General features: G+C 41.2%; 1 protein-coding gene across 3 annotated transcripts in view; it reads left to right on the forward strand.

Annotated features, from left to right (window-relative positions):
• HIVEP1 (HIVEP zinc finger 1) overlaps positions 1–19,364 on the forward strand; it is a 246,496-nt gene that overhangs the window by 150,279 nt on the left and 76,853 nt on the right. For all 3 annotated transcript variants that reach the window (XM_040353728.1, XM_040353729.1, XM_040353730.1), the window contains one exon: positions 9,920–9,973. In XM_040353728.1, coding sequence (XP_040209662.1) covers positions 9,920–9,973 — 54 coding nt within the window. The remainder of the gene's footprint in view (positions 1–9,919; positions 9,974–19,364) is intronic.

A 19,364-nucleotide genomic window follows, 5' to 3' on the forward strand; every position in this document is an offset into this window, starting at 1 on the left:
CCAAGTAGAAAAACAAGAAGCAGTTATAAGGGATTTGTTTCCTTCTGTTGACCTAGAATAGCGCACATGGTTTATTTAGTAATATGAGCAGACTGCAAAAAACACAGAATTCATCTACAATCAATCGATTATCGGCTCCTGCCCTTTCCAAAATGACCACCTATGTTGTATTTATAATTGTAACTAAAACATAAAATAGGGATGAAAATTAATTTTAAAATAGAACTCATGCCAACGCTATTTTTAGTGAAAAATGTTCCCCCTTGTTTCTCGTGTGGTCAGCAGGACAGGAAGTGAGTAGACCTTTATTCGGATTACTTTTTTAAAAAAAATACTTTTAATTTCAAAAGTCTGCATTGACAAATTTTAATAATATCACTTTTCATCATTTTACAATTCATGTGTTTCCTCATATTAATTAGGGTTGTCCAGATACCGATACTAGTATCGGTATCGGGACCGATACCGAGTATTTGCGGGAGTACTCGTACTCGCGCAAATGCTCCCGATACCTAAATAGAATACTTTTTTTGTATTTATCAACATGTTCTATGAAAATTCTTTGAGTTTTTTACTACTGCGTGACAAGCAAATAAAACATTTTTACTCATTTTTATTCTTTTATAATGTCTTGAGTTAGAGTTCTTCATAATTCTAAAGAAAATATCCTTAGTCTGTATTGTGGTTTGAAAACTGTCACATGACATTTAAAAAAAGTATCGGTATTCGGTATCGGCGACTACATGAAAAAAAGTATCGGTACTTGTACTCGGTCCTAAAAAAGTGGTATCGGGACAACCCTAATATTAATCAATGCATTCCAGAAAAGAAAAAAACATACACATTATATTTCTACCCTGAATTAAAAAAAAAAAAGAAAAGAGAAAAATAAATGCAATAAGAGTAAAAGACAACTAAATACCCTGGCTGCAACACCCTCTTCCCCTACTAGGCATGTGCAAAAGGGAAAATTTTGTTTCGTTTCGTTTTAATTCGTTATTTAATTAATTTCGTTAAAGCGGATGTGCCATGGGAAAACAATATTAAAAGCCAGCAGCTACAAATACTGCAGCTGCTGACTTTTAATATTAGGACACTTACCTGTCCTGGAGTCCAGCGCCGATCGCAGCAGAGGACGAGCGATCGCTCGTCTCTCTGCTGCTCCCCCCGCCATCCACGCTGAGGGAACCAGGAAGTGAAGCGCTGCGGCTTCACTGCCCGGTTCCCTACGGCGCATGCGCGAGTCGCGCCACGCCCGCCGATTGGCTCCCGCTGTGTGCTGGGAGCCGAGTGTTCCCAGCACACAACGCGGGGGGGTGACGGGAAGTGACGGAATGCCCGTCTTTTGCCCGTGAATGCCGGGCCGGAAGTGGGTGCAAATACCTGTCTTTAGACAGGTATCTGCACCCCCTCCCCCCTGAAAGGTGTCAAATGTGACACCGGAGGGGGGGAGGGTTCCGATCAGCGGGACTCCACTTTAGGGTGGAGAACCGCTTTAAGTTAGGTTCGTTACATGTGTTAAATTCGTTTTCGGAACTCGTTCGTTTTCGACCGAATTTCGAAAAATCCAGTCGAATTCGAAAGTATTTCGACTGGATTCGACAACAAATAGTCTCTTTTCAAATATAATTTCGAAATTCGATCGGAATTCGAAAAAAAAAAAAAAAATTGAATTCCAAATCGAAAAACCCGCGGACGAAATTCGATCGGAATTAAAAAAAAAAAATATATAAAATTTTTTTTTTTTTCGAATTCCAAATCGAAAACCCGCGGACGAAATTCGATCGGAATTCGATTTTTTATTTTTTTTTCGAATTCCGATCGAATTTCGTCCGCGGGTTTTCGATTTGGAATTTGAAAAAAATTATTTTTTTTTTTTTTTAATACGGAATCGAAAATTTTCGTTCGGATTCGGTAAATTCATTAATATTGCAATTCGGGAATTTGTATGCATCCGAATGTCCGAATAATGAAAAATTCGTCCGAATTTCGATTTGGAACGAAACAAAATACATGCCTATCCCCTACTTTTCTAGCATCTCATCAATCCAAATCCTCTTCTATCTATGCCCCTCTTATACATTATTCATTTCCACTAGGCGTTAATGATGAGTTCAACCATCCAACCCATATTCTATAATATTTCTGAGGTGTTCCTCTATGCTCTTACATTCATTTCTCATATGGAAGTATTTGGTTTACCGCTTTAAGCCACTGATCCCTTGAGGATATTTTGCATAACACACGCCCACCTCTTCACAATTTGAAATAGGCGGACTTACGCCGGCCGATTTACGATACGCCGCCGCAACTTACGGAGCAAGTGCTTTGAGAATACAGCACTTGCCCGTCTAAGTTGCGGAGGCGTAACGTAAATCGGATACGTTACACCCGCACAAAGTTACGCCGATGTACGAGAATCTAGCCCTATATCTTTTTAGCGTTTGTAGTCATTTGTTTCTTTGTATTTTTTTTTCTTTGTATTTTTTACAAATGACAATAATTAATATATTTTTTTTTTTTTTTTTTTAACCATTGCATTTTCCTGTAAATTTTTACCATCACAGCACTTACGGAATTGAGCACTCCCATGCATTTACAAAAAGTCTTATAAAGTTATAAAAGTTTTATAAAAAAAAATAACAAGGTCTGCTGCTTAAAATTGGATCACAATATGTGATGTAATATGTAATGTAGTGGAACAGTAAAGCTCAAAATGAACATTTGTGTTTTACTTTAGGAGAGCTTTATTCCTCTTTTGAGGCCTCGTACACACGACCGAGTAACTCGTCGGGCGAAACACATCATTTTCCTCGTCAAGTTCCTTGTTAGGCTTGTCGAGGAACTGCGTACACACGTAACAGACAAAATCTCCTTGTTCTCAAACGCGGTGATGTACAACACATACAACGGCAGGGGAAGTTCGATTCCACTTGCACAACTCTTGGGGCTGCTTTTGCTAATTTTATGTGTTTGCGTGTTAAAAAAAAGTTTGGTAAGAGACGATTTGCACTTTTCAGTCTGTTACAGCTTTAAAAATGTGTTATCTCCATTACAAATGCTACTTTTACTCCCGTCTCATACTTTAATCCGAGCAAGCGTGGGTTCCTTAGCATACACACGCTCGAGTTTCTTGTCGGAAACCAGCCCGACGAGGAACTCGACAAGCCAATTTGAGACTCCCGTCGAGGAAATAGAGAACTTTCTCTCTTTTTGGCTCGTCTAGTTCCTCGACAGTTTCCTCGATGAAAAATGTACACACGACCAGTTTCCTCAGCAAAAAAGCTCTCCCACCAAGTTTCTTGATGGATTCTGCCGAGGAAACTCGTCGTGTGTACGAGTCTACACTGCAACATACACAGGGCAAAAAATGGTTGGCATTCATTTTTAGCATAACCTTAAGATAAGATTAAGTCAAATTGATCATAGCACAAATTAGCACCCCAACAACTTTTTTTTTACAGTTTGCGACACTAACTTTTAAATGATGTTGCATTCATTTAAGTGAGAAATTGATACTTTCACAGTAAGTCAACCAAATCCTCCGACATCATTGTTGTGGAACAGAGGTTAATTGAGGAGGAATGTGAACAGTGGAAACCAGATCCAAACACACCCCATGAAGCTGTAAGAGATCACTTCTAATAGGAATATTTTGCTAGCTGCAATCAGCCAGCCATAGATCACTATAGCAGTGATATACTGCTGCCAGGTAATGCTGGACCAAGCTGCAACAAGCCCTGATGTGTGGTGTCACTATACTTCCAGTGTGAATATATTGTGGAAGGATTGTGTTTACATTCCCCTTTACAGCACACTCCTATAGAGCAACCACTTCCTGGAGCTGATCATTTTCATCTCTTGGGCTTAATTCTGAACCCTAGCTATCAACCGCCTGTTCCAGCGCTAAATAGCACAGGACCCACAATAAAATGCTTTATTGTATTTTGTGGGAACATAAAAAGCAGTTATAGTTACCTTATCCCTTCACTGCCACTGGCTTCCACCAGCTGCAAAGCCAGTCCCTTTAGGCAACTTCTCTTTACCACTACCTTGGTTGCAGGCACTGTGATGTCATCACTTATAGTGCAGGACGTGCATTCCTGCATTGTGAGGACACTGAGGTCCCACCCACAACCCAGAATATTGGAGAGGAGACGAATGCCATGCTGCCAGGGGACGCGTGGAATAAGGTACCATACATCTGCTTTTCACTGCAGTTATAGCCGCATCGTGGGTGCAGTGCAGTGTACCGTGGTTTCCCTTAGACTTTCTGCTATGTTCTAAGTTTTTAGTGCATTTTCTGAAAGCGCACCAAAGATGCAGTTTGTAGGGCACTTGGTGCACTTTCAGAAAATGTGCCAACAATGTGTGACGTAATAGAAAATCTTAGGTAACTGCAGGTAACCAGCATGAAAATCGCAAGTATACTGCACCTTCAAACTGCAGCGTGGCAGTGTGAAAGCGATCTAAGTCATTTTGTCGTATTCTAGATTCACACATATATGCAAGCTGCATTTTAGGTGGGCAAAGCAGCCCATTCATCTGGATGAACTTCTGCGCCTTCTGAAAGGCAGAGAAAAGGTCCCTGCAACAATTTAGAAATTGCAACCTGCACGGGAACCACAAGTGCAGTGCGATTTCCAGTGCAGGGGCAATTTCAAGTGCGTGCGGCCTGTCATTAGGATTAATGGCATCTGCATGCATTTTTCTGTTCAGGTGGTTGGTTGCGGCCCTGGGTACAGGTGTGGACCCGCAGTTGTAGCCACCCACCCACATGTGAACCTAGCCTAAAGCCCTGTACACATGATCGGATTTCTGATGAAATCAAATCCGATGGATTTTTTCGTCGGATATCCGATGAAGCTGACTTTCATCAGTCTTGCCTACACACCATCAGTCAAAAATCCGACCGTGCCAAAACGCGGTGACGAAAAAACACTACGACGAGCCAAAAAAAATGAAGTTCAATGCTTCCGAGCATGCGTCGACTTGATTCTGAGCATGCGTGGATTTTTGTCCGATGGAGTTCCACACAGACGATCGGAATTTCCTTTCGGTTTTTTATCCATAGGAAAAATTTAAAACATGTTCTATTTTTTTTTACACCGATGGGAAAAAAGCCTGATGGGGCCCACACATGATCGGTTTGTCCAATGAAAACAGTCCATCTGTCTTTTTCCATCTGACAAACCGATCCTGTGTACAGGGCTTAACGGTTTCCCCTAGATGAAACATGCATTTAACCTTAGGCCCCATACACACGATAGAATCCATCCGCTGAAAAATCCCAGCGAATGGGTTTCAGCGGATAGATCCTATGGTGTGTACACTCCAGCGGATCTTTTTCCGCGGATATTTATCCCCTGGGATGGATTCCAGCAGATAAATATTTGCTGACATGCTAAACAAATTTATCCGCTGGAATCCATCCCAACGGATGGATCCGCTGGTCTGTATAGACTCACCGGATCCATCCGTCCGAAGGGATCCCCCGCATGCGTCGTAATGATTTGACGCATGCGTGGAATTCCTTATATGACAGCGTCGCACACGTCGCTGCGCCATAATCGCGGCGACGGCGCGACACGTCATCGCCAGAGGATTTCGGCGCGGATTTCAATGCGATGGTGAGTACACTCCATCGCTTGGAAATCCGCACAAATCCTCGAGAGGATTTATCCGCGGAAACGGTCCGCTGGACCGTATTCGCGGATAAATCCTCTCGTGTGTATGGGGCCTTACAGGAAGGGGAACCTATCTGCAGGGGTAATTTTTTTTCCCCCCTGGAGTTCAGCACCTCCATCACTCCAGCTGCTCTGGGTGAACATTTTTTTTCATTCAAAAAGGCAAATGGTTGTAAGTAGAGATTTCAACTTTGTTTTATATATCCCTTTTGTGTTATCCGCTTTAAAAGAGTTCTAAATGGAACGTTTGTGCACAAGTTATTTTATATTGTATTTTCCCATATGAAATACCTGTGTTTCCCAGAATGCATAGATTCTCACTGACCTCAATCTATGGTTTAAAAAAGACATACAGTTAGTGATTACGCCTGTTGGAACAGACTTTTGCATTGGATGTTCTATCTCCAGAACTAACACATTTCAAAGCTGCAGTAGTATTGTATATAGAAGCAGTGATTTGTATGTAATTGCCTACATCATGACACACAGGACATGAAATGATAAAGGAGGACAATATGCTGCTTTTCATGGCTCAGCTATAATGGAGTAATATTTTGTTTACTATTGGAATTCTAGATTTAGTATAAAATCAGCATTTTTCAGAGTGCAATTGGTGAGAGAATTATAATTTGTATCTCTTACAACACGCAAAGCATTAGTTATTGCATTGCATTTTTCTTACTGTCCTGTTAACGTCAGGGCACCTACAAAACAAAGAGCTCTGGATGAGAGAAGCATAGTTTATATTCTATACATATTAACCACTTCAGCCCTGGAAGAATTGGCTGCCCAATGACTGGGCCATTTTTTGCGATTCAGCACTGCGTCGCTTTAATTCACAATTGCGTGGTCGTGCGACGTTGCACCCAAACAAAAACGTCCTTTTTTCCCCACAAATAGAGCTTTCTTTTGGTGGTATTTGATCACCTCTGCATTTTTATATATATATTGCAGGTGGCCAACTCTCATCAGTGGAACATGAAAACAATTCTGGCTGTTAATTTGACTGTAGTGATGTGAAGAAAGAATTTTCCCTTAATTTCAGTGGGATATATTGATAAAATGAGATACATGAAGGGACTTCTTGGTGCCAGCTTATACAGTCTCCTGTGACATGCTGAACTACTGTATATTAAGGTGTGCTTTTGGACCCCTTCACGTCGATATACGTCGGCAGAATGGCACGGCTAGGCACAAGCACCTACCTGTACATGTCTCTTTAAGGCCCAGCCGTGGGGTCGCGAGCGCGCCGCCGCCGGCGCGCTCGCGACACGGTCCGAAGCTCTGCGCCCGCGGACCCGATCGTCACACATCCAGCGCCGCCCCCCTACAGTTATAAATACATATGAGGTCACACTTAACCCCTTCAGTGCCCCCTAGTGGTTAACTCCTAAACTGCAATTGTCATTTTCACAGTTATCAGTGCATTTTTATAGCACGTTTTGCTGTGAAAATGACAATGGTACCAAAAATGTGTCCAAATTGTCCGATGTCGCCGCAATTTTCGCAGAAAAAAAATCGCTGATCGACGCCATTAGTAGTAAAAAAAAAAAGTATTAATAAAAATGCCATAAAACGATCCCCTATTTTGTAAACACTATAAATTTTGCGCAAACCAATCGATTAACGCTTATCGGGATTTTTTTTTTTTTTTTACCAAAAATAGGTAGAAGAATACGTATCGGCCTAAACTGAGGAAAAAATATGGTTTTTTTTATATCTTTTTTGGGGATATTAATTATAGCAAAAAGTAAAAAATATTGAATTTTTTTCAAAATTGTCGCTCTATTTTTGTTTATAGCGCAAAAAATAAAAACTGCAGAGGTGATCAAATACCACCAAAAGAAAGCTCTATTTGTAGGAAAGAAAGAAGGCCAATTTTGTTTGGGAGCCACGTCGCATCACCGCGCAATTGTCAGTTTGGTTCAGCCAAAAAATATGTTGTTGTTTTGGGTAGGGGGGTGGGGGAGAAATAGAGAGCCTCTCGAGTTTTTCTGCTCTCTGTGGCTCCATTAGGGCAGGTTCACTTCACACCTGTGCGAGTAGTGCCAATGCGGGACCCGCACAAATTTCCAAAGCTGCAACCACCCGCACATTGAAACACGGTACCCGTGGGCAGGTTCCCTTATTTCTAAAGGCACGTCGTCCACACTGGCAATCGCAACCACATTGGGAATCGCTCTGTACTCGCAGCTGCCATGCAGGCTGCGATTTACAAAGTTACATAGTTACATAGTTAGTCAGTTTGAAAAAAGACACAAGTCCATCTAGTTCAACCATAAAAAAAAAAAAAAAAAATCAAACAATCCCATATACCAAATTCTATACCCACAGTTAATCCAGACAAAGGCGAAAAAATAAGCAGAGCATGATCCAATTTGCTACAGCAAGGGGAAAAAAATCCTTCCTGACCCACCGAGAGGAGTGCAGGGACAACTTTCTTGCATTTTACAGGTGCAGCAGCCCATTTAAATAAATAGGCTGTCGTGCCCGAGCAAACACGGGCTGCATGACCCACACAAGTGTGACTGTAGTTTTAGGCAGAGTCTCCCAACAGCAACACAGACTGGAATATACCACTTTTTTCCTTACACCTTGATAAAAATTGATTTTATAAAAAAAAAAAAAAAAAAAGGCTAGCAGTAATAGGAATCTAAATCCAAAGCTAAACAAAAAAGTTTAGTTGTAGATTTTTCTTTTTACATAACCATTAAAGATGTTGGCATTGACGTTCTACTATACTTATTAATTAAAACAAAAATAGTCAGTAAGGGCTGTGCACACCGTGGTGACTTGCACTTTTCTGTACAAGAACAACACGGATCATTGCTAGGGCACAAAAAAAAAAAAAAATATATATATATATATATATATATATATATATATATATATTTGCCCTCTTCACACTACATTGCCATTGTGATGTGAGATGCAGTGTGGAAGATGCAGACCTGCTTTTTTTTTTTTTGGGCAGCACAACTCACTGCACCGCACTATAGCTCAACTGTGATGCGTTCATTTAATGATGTTAATTTAAAGAAGGAAAAATGTAAACAGTGTAATGCGCTAAGACCGCGCCCCCTCACCGCAAGTACATAGCGGACAGTAATCCCCAAAGTAAAACGCTGTGAGCTGCTGTGAACATGCAAACAAATCAGAAATGCTTGAAGAGTTTAAGCAGGGGGCTGCAGACCTGAGGACATTTTCTATGCTAGTTTACATTTTTTTTTCTCAGTACTGCCGGATTGGTTTCTGTGAGGTGTGCCTGGTTTCTGCAGCTTAATTTTGAGAGCGTGTATGTGATCTAACTTTGTCCTGACATGAATCTATGAACTCAATTAATTGTTGGTTTTTACAACTTTCTTAAAGCGGTAGTAAACTGCTTTGTCACTTTTACCTTAAAAAAAAAAAAAAAGCTTACCTGTAGCTAAAATGAATATCTCCCAAGCGTGCACCGTTTAGGAGATATACGCATTTCATCAGCACATGCATTACTGCGCTCTGAATGGACTGCATACTTAAGTGTGCCGACTATTGTAAGTGCTGTGCTGCGACTGCCGTGCACATGTGAGAGTGACGTCATTGCGGCTTGGTCATTCGAACGGCCCGGAGCTCCCAAACTAAAAGGAAGACCGGGTGGCGATGGAAGCTCTGGCAGCCGTAACAGCACATCGCTGGAGGGCTTTGTTTTAAGGCAAGTCTTTATTAATGTGAATGTGCTGGTATGTGATGCATACTAGCACATTATGTCATTAACTTGCAGGAGACCAGATTTATTTTTATTTTTTCTATTGTTCACCACAGCTTTAATATCCATAACATTACCTATTTTTTAACTATTTAATGTATATATATGCCTGTGCCAGATCAGATATTTCACACACCCTCTGGCCAGCAGGTATGGGCATTGAAACATATATGAACATTGAACATATATAAAAAAAAGTGAAACTAGTAACTTAATGGAGAGAAATGCCTTATGCTTAACATGTTTCAGCAATAGCTTCATCAGAAGCTGTATGTTACAACAAATAAGTAATGTAAATTAATATTTGTTTCTTGTTAGAATCCGCACTCTAAATTGGGATGGAAAAAATTACATGATTTCACCATAGCATATGATTGTGTTATGTTCTGATTATTTTGCATAAACTTTCTAATATTTTTTTTAATGTTTTGTTTAATTTAATTACAGTGAATTTTATATGTTTCATATGTTTTTTTTATATTAGATAAAATAGAAGAGGCACAGAAAAAGCTTAACACTCCAGAAGAACCTCAAAAAGGTACCGTAATTACAATATTGGAATGTTTCTCTTATATACTGAAACTGAATTGTAAAGACTTATGTCGCGTACACACGATCGTTCAAACCGATGAGAACAGTCTGATGGACCGTTTTCATTGGGCCAAACCAATCGTGTGTACGCCCCATTGGTTATTTATCCATCGGTTAAAAAAAAGCAATCTTGTTTTAAATTTAACCGATGGATACCTAACCGATAGAAAAAAAAAAGATCGTCTGTAGGCACGTCCATTGTTTAAAAATCCACGCATGCTCAGAATCAAGTTGACACATGCTTGGAAGCATTGAACTTAATTTTTTTCAGCACGTTCTGACACGATCGTTTTTTTTAACCGATGGTGTGTAGGCACGACTGACCATCAGTCAGCTTCATCGATTAACTGATGAAAACGGTCCATCAAACCGTTTTCATCGGATGGACCGATCGTGTGTACAGGGCATAACTAAAGCTTACATTTGTATCTTCGCATTTTTAGATAGGTTTCAGGTTTAGTGTAATGTGTATATTCTTTTTTTTTTTTTTTTTTTTTTCTGTAAGGCCAATACATAAAGTAATTTTTCAGCATTAGCTTGCAAATACTAGTCTGAAGAGCATTGTGTTCAGCAAGCCTTTATATATCATTTTGAAAATATAGAGGAACTTTCTTGAATTGAACTCATGCAGTTTAGAAACCCAGAGGTCAGATAGCTGGTACATTTCCTGTGGCTTATGATTTGTGCTTTTTGTGACCACCTTACTGGCCAATAGTGAGATACAGAAGGTGACAGGCCAAATATGACTTGCATTGTTAATCTTTATGGACTTTCGATATAACTGGTTCTCATTACAAAAAAGATACATTGAGAACAAAATTAAATTCTCCAGGCAAAACTCAGTGTGCCCCTTTGGGGAGATTTCTCCTCTTTTCCTGTATGAATTAAAGGGGTTGTAAGGGTACGATTTTTTTTTCTAAATAGCTTCCTTTACCTTAGTGCAGTCCTCCTTCACTTACCTCATCCTTCGATTTTGCTTTTAAATGTCCTTATTTCTTCTGAGAAATCCTCACTTCCTGTTCTTCTGTCAGTAACTCCTATCAGTAATGCAAGGCTTACTCCCTGGTGTGGAGTGTCGTGCTCGTCCCCTCCCTTGGACTACAGGAGAGTCAGGATGCTACGATAGAGAAGGGAGCTGTGTGTTAGTGGGCGTCCTGACTCTCCTCTAGTTCAAAAGAGGGGGGGAGCACGACACTCCACACCAGGGAGAAAGCCTTGCATTACTGTGTGGAGTTACAGACAGAAGAACAGGAAGTGAGGATTTCTCAGAAGAAATAAGGACATTTAAAAGCAAAATGGAAGGATGAGGTAAGTGAAGGAGGACTGCACTAAGGTAAAGGAAGCTATTTAGGAAAACAAATAAATGTACCTTTACAACCCCTTTAAGCTAAGGTACTGTATTGCTGTGAGCTAAATTTATTTTTCCCCTTAATGAAGTGCATTCTAGATATTACTTCGGAGAGTCCTGTGGGCACTGTTGATAGTCTCACTGGCTCATTTATGGATTGTACATCATGAATCCATATGTGGAGTATACACTCCATACAGGAATATGTGGAGAGTGCACTCCAGACAACTCCAGAAAAACTGAGATTCAATGGGACAGGGGAAAATCTCCACAATAGGCACACAGACCACAATAAAAAAACAATAAATTGAACCCTTACTTTCTGCATCAAGAGTAAAGATAAAAAACATTGTGGAAGATTTGCCGGTGTATGATGCTCTCCTGCTGCATGGCAGGCACCCATCCATTTAGCCTATTGTGGAAATGCCAGAAGAGACACCTAAAATTAACTTCACATCAGTGCATTTTGTGTGATTCTGACCAGCCGTTGATTCAAAGCATTTTTGTGTAAACTGTGTGTATACTTTTTTTTTTTGCTAAGATTATTGTAACGGAACCCCAAATGGGACAGGGGTTAAATCCGTTCACGATATTCCATTCCACCCAAGACAGCTTATCGACACTCCACAATCAGGCAAACGAACACGGCCCATAAGAATTCCCCCCAGACACGAGACACACAGCTCTGTTCTGGTTTCAAATGTCAGACAACTTTAATGATTCACTCTCAGCTTTTAAGCAGTTACAGCATGTTACAGTACTCAAAGGAACAAAACCACACCCCACCCATACATCACACGATGAGCTTCAATCACATTCTTTTAGATAATTACATAGAGGAGTTAATTATCCCCCAGACGTTACGTCTCCGACAATAAGTCATTCACCTGCACAATACATATTGCACAGACGTCTGACCTTTAGAGGCACAGCACATCCATCATCAATAGCACACAATGAAAGGTCTTCCAGAAGCCTGACTCAATTAACAACTCACTAGCCAGGGCTAATCATTGAAAAGAGTCATTATTGACCGGTAGGGTCAGAATATTCTTTACAGACATTAAAGAATATATTGTAGATTACTGTCCATGTTAAAACAATCCAATATATGTCTCTTTATTTCCTGGCTCAATCTGTGCCCAAAAGTGACTCCTGTTACAATTATTGTATTTTTTATTTTTGCTTTATTAATCACCTACTGATCCTGTCATGCTTATATGCGGCAACATAGGAAAAGTGGGCTTTGATGCCTAGGCACCACAGCAACAGTGTCACCATAGCCAGGGCAGCCAACAACAGTGTTCCAGATCACTGCCACACCAGTGCACTTTTGCCTCTGCCTGCTGCCTGTGCTGACCCTGGTCTGTTTATTGACTATATGTTTCTGCCTGCTGCCTGGACCAATCCTTTGCCTGTATATTGACTATGTCTCTGCCTGCTATCTGAACAGACCCATCTGCACGTTCCACTAACTATGTTCCTGTGGGACATCAGTCTTGGCAATCCCCTGGAGAAAACGCCATCCCTGGAGCCAAAGCAACTCTTTTGTTCAACCATTGTTCAGTCTGTTGTACCTCCTGGTCATTACACATGGCATTTCTGTGGGCAGCCACATACCAAAAGCTTAGGCTTGCTTAGATTATAGGTATGGGGACTGCTATAGGTGACACTACACTATAAACTATATTCCCCAACCACTCATACAGAGGCAAGCAGTACAATTTTTAATACAGTATTGGTTGAATTTTGTGATACACAAAATACAGTGTTTGGTAGAAAATCAGTTCAAACATCACTATTATAAGCGATCATAGTGTGTAAAAGTAAAACATTCTAATGATCAACTTCCCCAGAGTAGTACAGTGTCACTATGATAACACTGTACTGCTCTGGTCACAGTATGTAAAGAAGAAAAATTGTTATGTATAACTGATCACACCAGTCATATGGTGACACTGCATTGCTCTGGCGATGGTATGTAAAACAAAACAAATTGTGGGAAAAAAGAACCAAATATTATTTAATTTCTTCATTATCAAAAAAATTGTTTGCATGAGTAATTGACATTCAATTTGCATGAGTAATTGACATTCAAAGTGGGACAGTGCTGAAATCTGAAAATTGGCCTGAGTAGGAAAGCAGTGAAAGTGTCCAGTAGTAAAAAGCAGTAAATAAAATATGAATGTTGTAAGACAAGCAGAAGATTATCCCCTTTTGCGCTGCTTTGTTCAGTTATCATGATCATGTATTATGTATCCAAGAATTATTTTCTTATCACTATGTGACAGTTAGGCTCCTTTCACACTGAGGAGTTTTTCAGGCGGTACAGCGCTAAAAATAGCGCCTAAATACCGCCACAAAAACTCTTGCCCAACCTTCTCAATGTGAAAGCCAGAGGGCTTTCACACTGAGGCGATGCGCTGGCAGGAGAGAAAAAAATCTCCTGCAAGCAGCATCTTTGGAGCGGTGGGAGGAGCGGTGTGTATACTGCTCCTTCACCGCTCCTTCCCATTTAAAACAATGGGAAACCGCGGTAATACCGCCTGCAATGCGCTTCTGCAGAGGAGCATTGCGGGCAGTATGGTCTCTGCTGAAAAAGGCAAAACACCTCAAACGAAGCTAAGCATCTTCACAGCTGCTTAAATTAAATCAGAACTAAACGCTTTCAATTAACAATAACTATTTTAATCCTTATGCTGCTAGCTATAGTAAATTAGATACCGTGGGGAAAATAATTATTTGATCCCTTGCAGATTTTGTAAGTTTGCCCACTTACAAAGAAATGAAGGGTCTGTAATTATATCATATGTGTATTTTAAATGATAGAGACAAAATATTAACTAAAGATCCAGAAAAAAACCCACATAAAATAAATTCTATAAATTAATGTGAAGTTCAGTGAGTAAAATAAGTATTTGATCCCCAAGCAAATCATGACTTGGTACTTGATGGAGAAACCCTTGTTGGCAAGCAAGACGTTTCTTGTAGTTAGTGACCAGGTTTGCACACATCTCAGGAGGGATTTTGGACCATTATTATCTATAGGATTTAGGTCTGGAGACTGACAAGGCCACTCCACAGCCTTAATGTGCTTCTTCTTGAGCCACTCCTTTGTTTTCTTGGCTGTATGTTTTGGGTCATTGTCATGCTGGAAGACCCATCCATGAGCAACCTTCAGTATTCTGGCTGAGGGAAGAAGGTTCTCATCCATGAGTTTACAATACACAGCCCCGTCCATTAGCCCCTCAATGCGGCAAAGTTGTACCTGTACCTTTTAGCAGAGAAACAGCCCCAAAGCGTCATGTTTTCACCTCCGTGCTTGACTGTAGGGATGGTGTTCTAGGGGTCATAGTCAGTATTTTTCTTCCTCCAAACACGACAGGTTGAGTTAATGCCAAAGCGCTCAATTTTGCACTTATCTGACCACAGCACTTTCTCCTAATCCTTCTCTCAGGACCCGTACACACAGTCGGACAAAGCAGACATCGAGGCCTGCTGGTAATGACTGCGCTCTCAATAAGCATTTTAAATAAATAAATAAATAAAACCGATGAGAATGATCCGACGGACCGTTTTCATCGGTTCACCGCTGAAGTGGTCTGATGATGCGTACACACCATCATTCCAAAAACCGATCGGGTCAGAACGTGGTGACGTCAAACACACGACGTGCTGAATAAAACGAAATTCAATGCTTCCAAGCATGCGTCGACTTGATTCTGAGCATGCGCGGGTTTTGAACCAATGCTTTTCTGTACTAACCATCGGTTTGGTCCGATCGGGCAGCGGTCCATCGGTTTGGTTTTGAAGCATGTTTTCAAATTTTGGACCGAAGGAAAACAGACCGATGGACTATACACATCGTCGGTTTGGACCGATGAAACTGAACTTCGGTCCATTCTCATTGGTTTTGTCCGACTGTGTGTACGGGGCCTGAATCATTTAGATGTTCATTGGCATGACTGTACATGGGCCGCCTTGGGAAGGGGGATTCGCTGTGATAAAAATTTGATTAAAAAAACTATGATAATTATAGACTCTTAATTTTTTGTGAGTGGGCAAACTTACAAAATCTGCAGGGGATCAAATAATTATTTTCCCCGTGCTAGGAAGGTATATTATATTTACTTGTTCCAACATTTTTTTTTTTTTTACATTTTAAATGCTACCTGGTTTTTGGCCTAGGCCAAAATGATGTCAAATGAGTCTTTATGAGCGTTTTATTTCTTTCATCTAAAAGAGGGGTTTTCTCAGCTAAGCACACACCCGCAAGCCTGCATGCCTGAGCTAAGCACAGGTTGATTCCAGGAAGTAAATGCTGTATGAATCATCTACCCTTACTCAAGATGGCCACAGCTAGAAAAACTAGGTTGGGTTTTTTTCTTTTTCAAAGTAATTTCTCAACAATGGAGACATGGATGGATGGGTTTGCTTTGAATATTAAAAAGTAATAAAATCTAATTGTCATTTTTTTGGTGCTCAGATACAGTTTAGTTCTGCATCTAAGAGGAACTACCTGATGAGAAAGGTTCCAAACCAGTAACAGGTCTTAACTACAGGGGCATCATTTGGGGTCTGGAAAATAAAGAAGACAACCTAATCTAAAACCATATTATGTGTTGCCCTGAACTTTAGTGGCTCCCAGGATCACCCTCTTCCTCAGCAGGATGTTGCCAAAAATGTGGGATCCATAGGTTGCAGTGAGAGGAACATGCTAACTACTCCAAAAATGGTACAGGCTCCCTATTTAGTGCTGCACACTTGCTGCGGGGACACTGATTACTAAGGGAACTGCACTGAAAATGCTTACTCTTTTTGAAGGATATTTGTGCTCCGAGAAATATGAAGACTGCCATTGCCTACACCTTGGTACTCAACCTGTGGACCTCCAGCTGTTGTAGAACTACAAGTCCCATGATGCATTGCAAGGCTGACAGCTACAGGCATGACTCCCAAAGGCATGATGGGACCAGCTGGACGGCCACAGGTTGAGCATCCATGGCCTACACCGATAGTCACTGCTATTGAGCTAGCATAAAATGTCACAATTCATCATCTGCATGCTTGTTCAAGTTAGCAACTGAGTTCAAAGTGCCGAAACCAGACAATTAGCATTTTCATTGGCAGTCTCTAGACTTTTCTCAGCAACAGAAAATATTTTAATGTATTTACATGTTTTTTTTTGAATCCCTGTTGACAACACTTTCCACCATTAAGCCCGGCCATAGACGGTTCGAGCCATGTATTGGCACGCTGAATGTACCAAAGTTGATGGATCGATCAACTTGGGTACAAATATCCTGCCAGATGTGATTATTAGTGGCTGTTATAGTCGCTAGCAATAATCATAATCATTATCAGCGGGGACAGCTTCCCCCACCAGGAGAACATAATGGCTCCGCGGGAGGGATTTCCGCATCAACACAGACAGTGTGTTCTCCTGGTGGAAGGCGGGAAAGCCTTCCCCATTGGGAGAATATAGTGATTATTGCTAGTAGCTGTTACCTTTAACATATATAGTAATAGCATGAATAGGTGTGTGCAGCCTATTGCATTAGGGTGTGCACCCCAAAGCTCTAACACATATGCGCTTGACATATTTGCCGGTCTCTTCCCCGCTCTCCATCCTGAAACAATGGGAGGAAAGGGGAAGCAAGGGAGCACATGGGGGACTCAGGCAACAGAAGGAAGAGGAACAGGGAAAGGAGGGGTGGCATATATTAGTATTGATCCCCTACATTTCCCTCCTGTGGCAGCTGAATGTTGACAATAGGAAGAGGAGGAGAAGCCTACTTTCAGCTGCTGCAGGAGGAAAAGACAGATCGGTATCACTATATTCCACCCGCACAACCTCTCCTGTCCAGGTTCCGAGGGTCAGCAAGTTAGGATTTTGGTTTACCTGTCACCTGCCCACCATTGACAGGTTGCCAACCCCAGGATTAGGGTGTGCCCAGGCACACCTGGCACACCCTTTGCGCACACTTATGATAGCATGTAATATCCGACAGGCTGGCTGTACCCAATTGATAGATCCAACCTGTGGTTGCAGGAAAGAAATTTGCTCCATCTATGGCCGGCCTTACCATGTTGTTGGATGTCTCAGATAAAGTTTGCATACTGATGTAGTCATTGCCAATTAAAGCAGACATTTGAATTGCCATTGTTTTTAGATGTTATCTTATATTGTATGTCTTATGTCAGGACAATAGCAGACAAACCCAGTTATACATATGCTGAGTTTAGATGAATTGGACATATACACATATTTGTTTGAGTCATGGCAGGCCGGCAGCCAGCTTTCCTGGCCAGTGCGATATTTTCATTGTATATTTTTATTCTTTGGATCTTCGCAGTTCCTTCTGTTACTTCCTTGAATCCTTGAATCCTATATTGGAGATCTATGAGTGTAATGTGCTAAGGCTTAAAGTAAACCTTATTTGTCTGCATGAGTAAATTCCTGACAAGTCACAAAATGAGCATGAGTAAAAAAATGTTTTTATCTTATCTAATCAAAAAGCAGTTCTTCAGTTAGGTGTGCATTTCCATGCACAGCTTGTCAAGGTTTGTGAATATATATTGTGAAACTGCTGCAAGAATGAGGAAGTATTTCCTTAGTCTTCAGTGTAGTGTTCTGGCAGGGCAAAAGGTAGGGGTTATGTGTGCACAAAACCAACACAATTAAAGGGGTTGTAAAGGCAGAAGTTTTTTTTTTATCTTAATGCATTCTACGCATTAAAGCAGAGTTCCGCGCTGTGTATCCTCTCACTTCCTCTGCAGCCTTGCGCTCCACGGTGGTTGCGGAGGTGCACCACCTAGTGGTACTTCCTGGTCCGCTCTTGTGCGGCCTATTTAAACCCCCAGCACTGACAGTATGGCGTTCCTCTATTGCTGACAGAACGCCACTGTCAGCTGGGCTTCCAGGCTCACCTGCTTTCAGCTCCAAGCTTCCTGAACTGGACCATCAGAACTCCTTGCACGGCGCCACCGTTCACATCAACCAGGTCCAGGCTCCCAGGACGCTCATCCATGCCCAGCTATCTTTAACCGCAAGTACTCTGCTATAGAAACCAATTAATTTGCACTGCTCTGCATACCTGTCGCTTTGCTCCCATGTCTGAGTTTATTGCTAATCTTATCAAGTGCTAAGGAGTCCTGCTAAAGTCTCAACTACAGCTCTCATGTTACAGTCCATTGCTATAGATACCAATTAGTATGCATTGCTCTCCATGCTTGTCACTCTGCTTCCATGCCTATGTTCACTGCTAATGCTATCAAGTGCTATGGAGTCCTCCTGAAGTCTCAACTACAGCTCTTATGTTTAAGCTCATAGCTATAGATACCAATTACCATGCACTGCTCTCCATGCTTGTCGCTTTGCTTCCATGCCATGTTCACTGCTAATGCTATCAAGTGCTATGGAGTCCTCCTGAAGTCTCAACTACAGCTCTTATGTTTAAGCTCATAGCTATAGATACCAATTACCATGCACTGCTCTCCATGCTTGTCGCTTTGCTTCCATGCCATGTTCACTGCTAATGCTATCAAGTGCTATGGAGTCCTCCTAAAGTCTCAACTGCAGCTCTCATGTTAAAGTTCATTGCTATAGATACCAATTACTTTGCACTGCTCTCCATGCTTGTCACTTTGCTTCCATGCCTGAGTTTATTGCTATTCTTATCAAGTACTATGGAGTTTCCTTAAAGCCTGAACTACAGCTCTCATGTTGCTCACTGCTATAGATACAAATTACTACGCTCCATTCACCATGCCTGATGTTTGCTCTCAAGTTTATGTTCACTGCTATAGATAAAATATTATGCACCGCTCCTTATGCCTAATGCCATCCTATCATGTCGCTGTGCATTACTAGTATATTTAGGTAATGAGGATTGCATCTCAAGGTTACTCAGTATGCTGATACACTTAACCCCTCTACAGATGTCCTCACCATTGTGCTCTGCCAATGATGTCAGTTACCATTAGTTTC

The sequence above is a fragment of the Rana temporaria genome, chromosome 5, assembly GCF_905171775.1.
Source record: "Rana temporaria chromosome 5, aRanTem1.1, whole genome shotgun sequence".
NCBI lineage: Eukaryota > Metazoa > Chordata > Amphibia > Anura > Ranidae > Rana > Rana temporaria.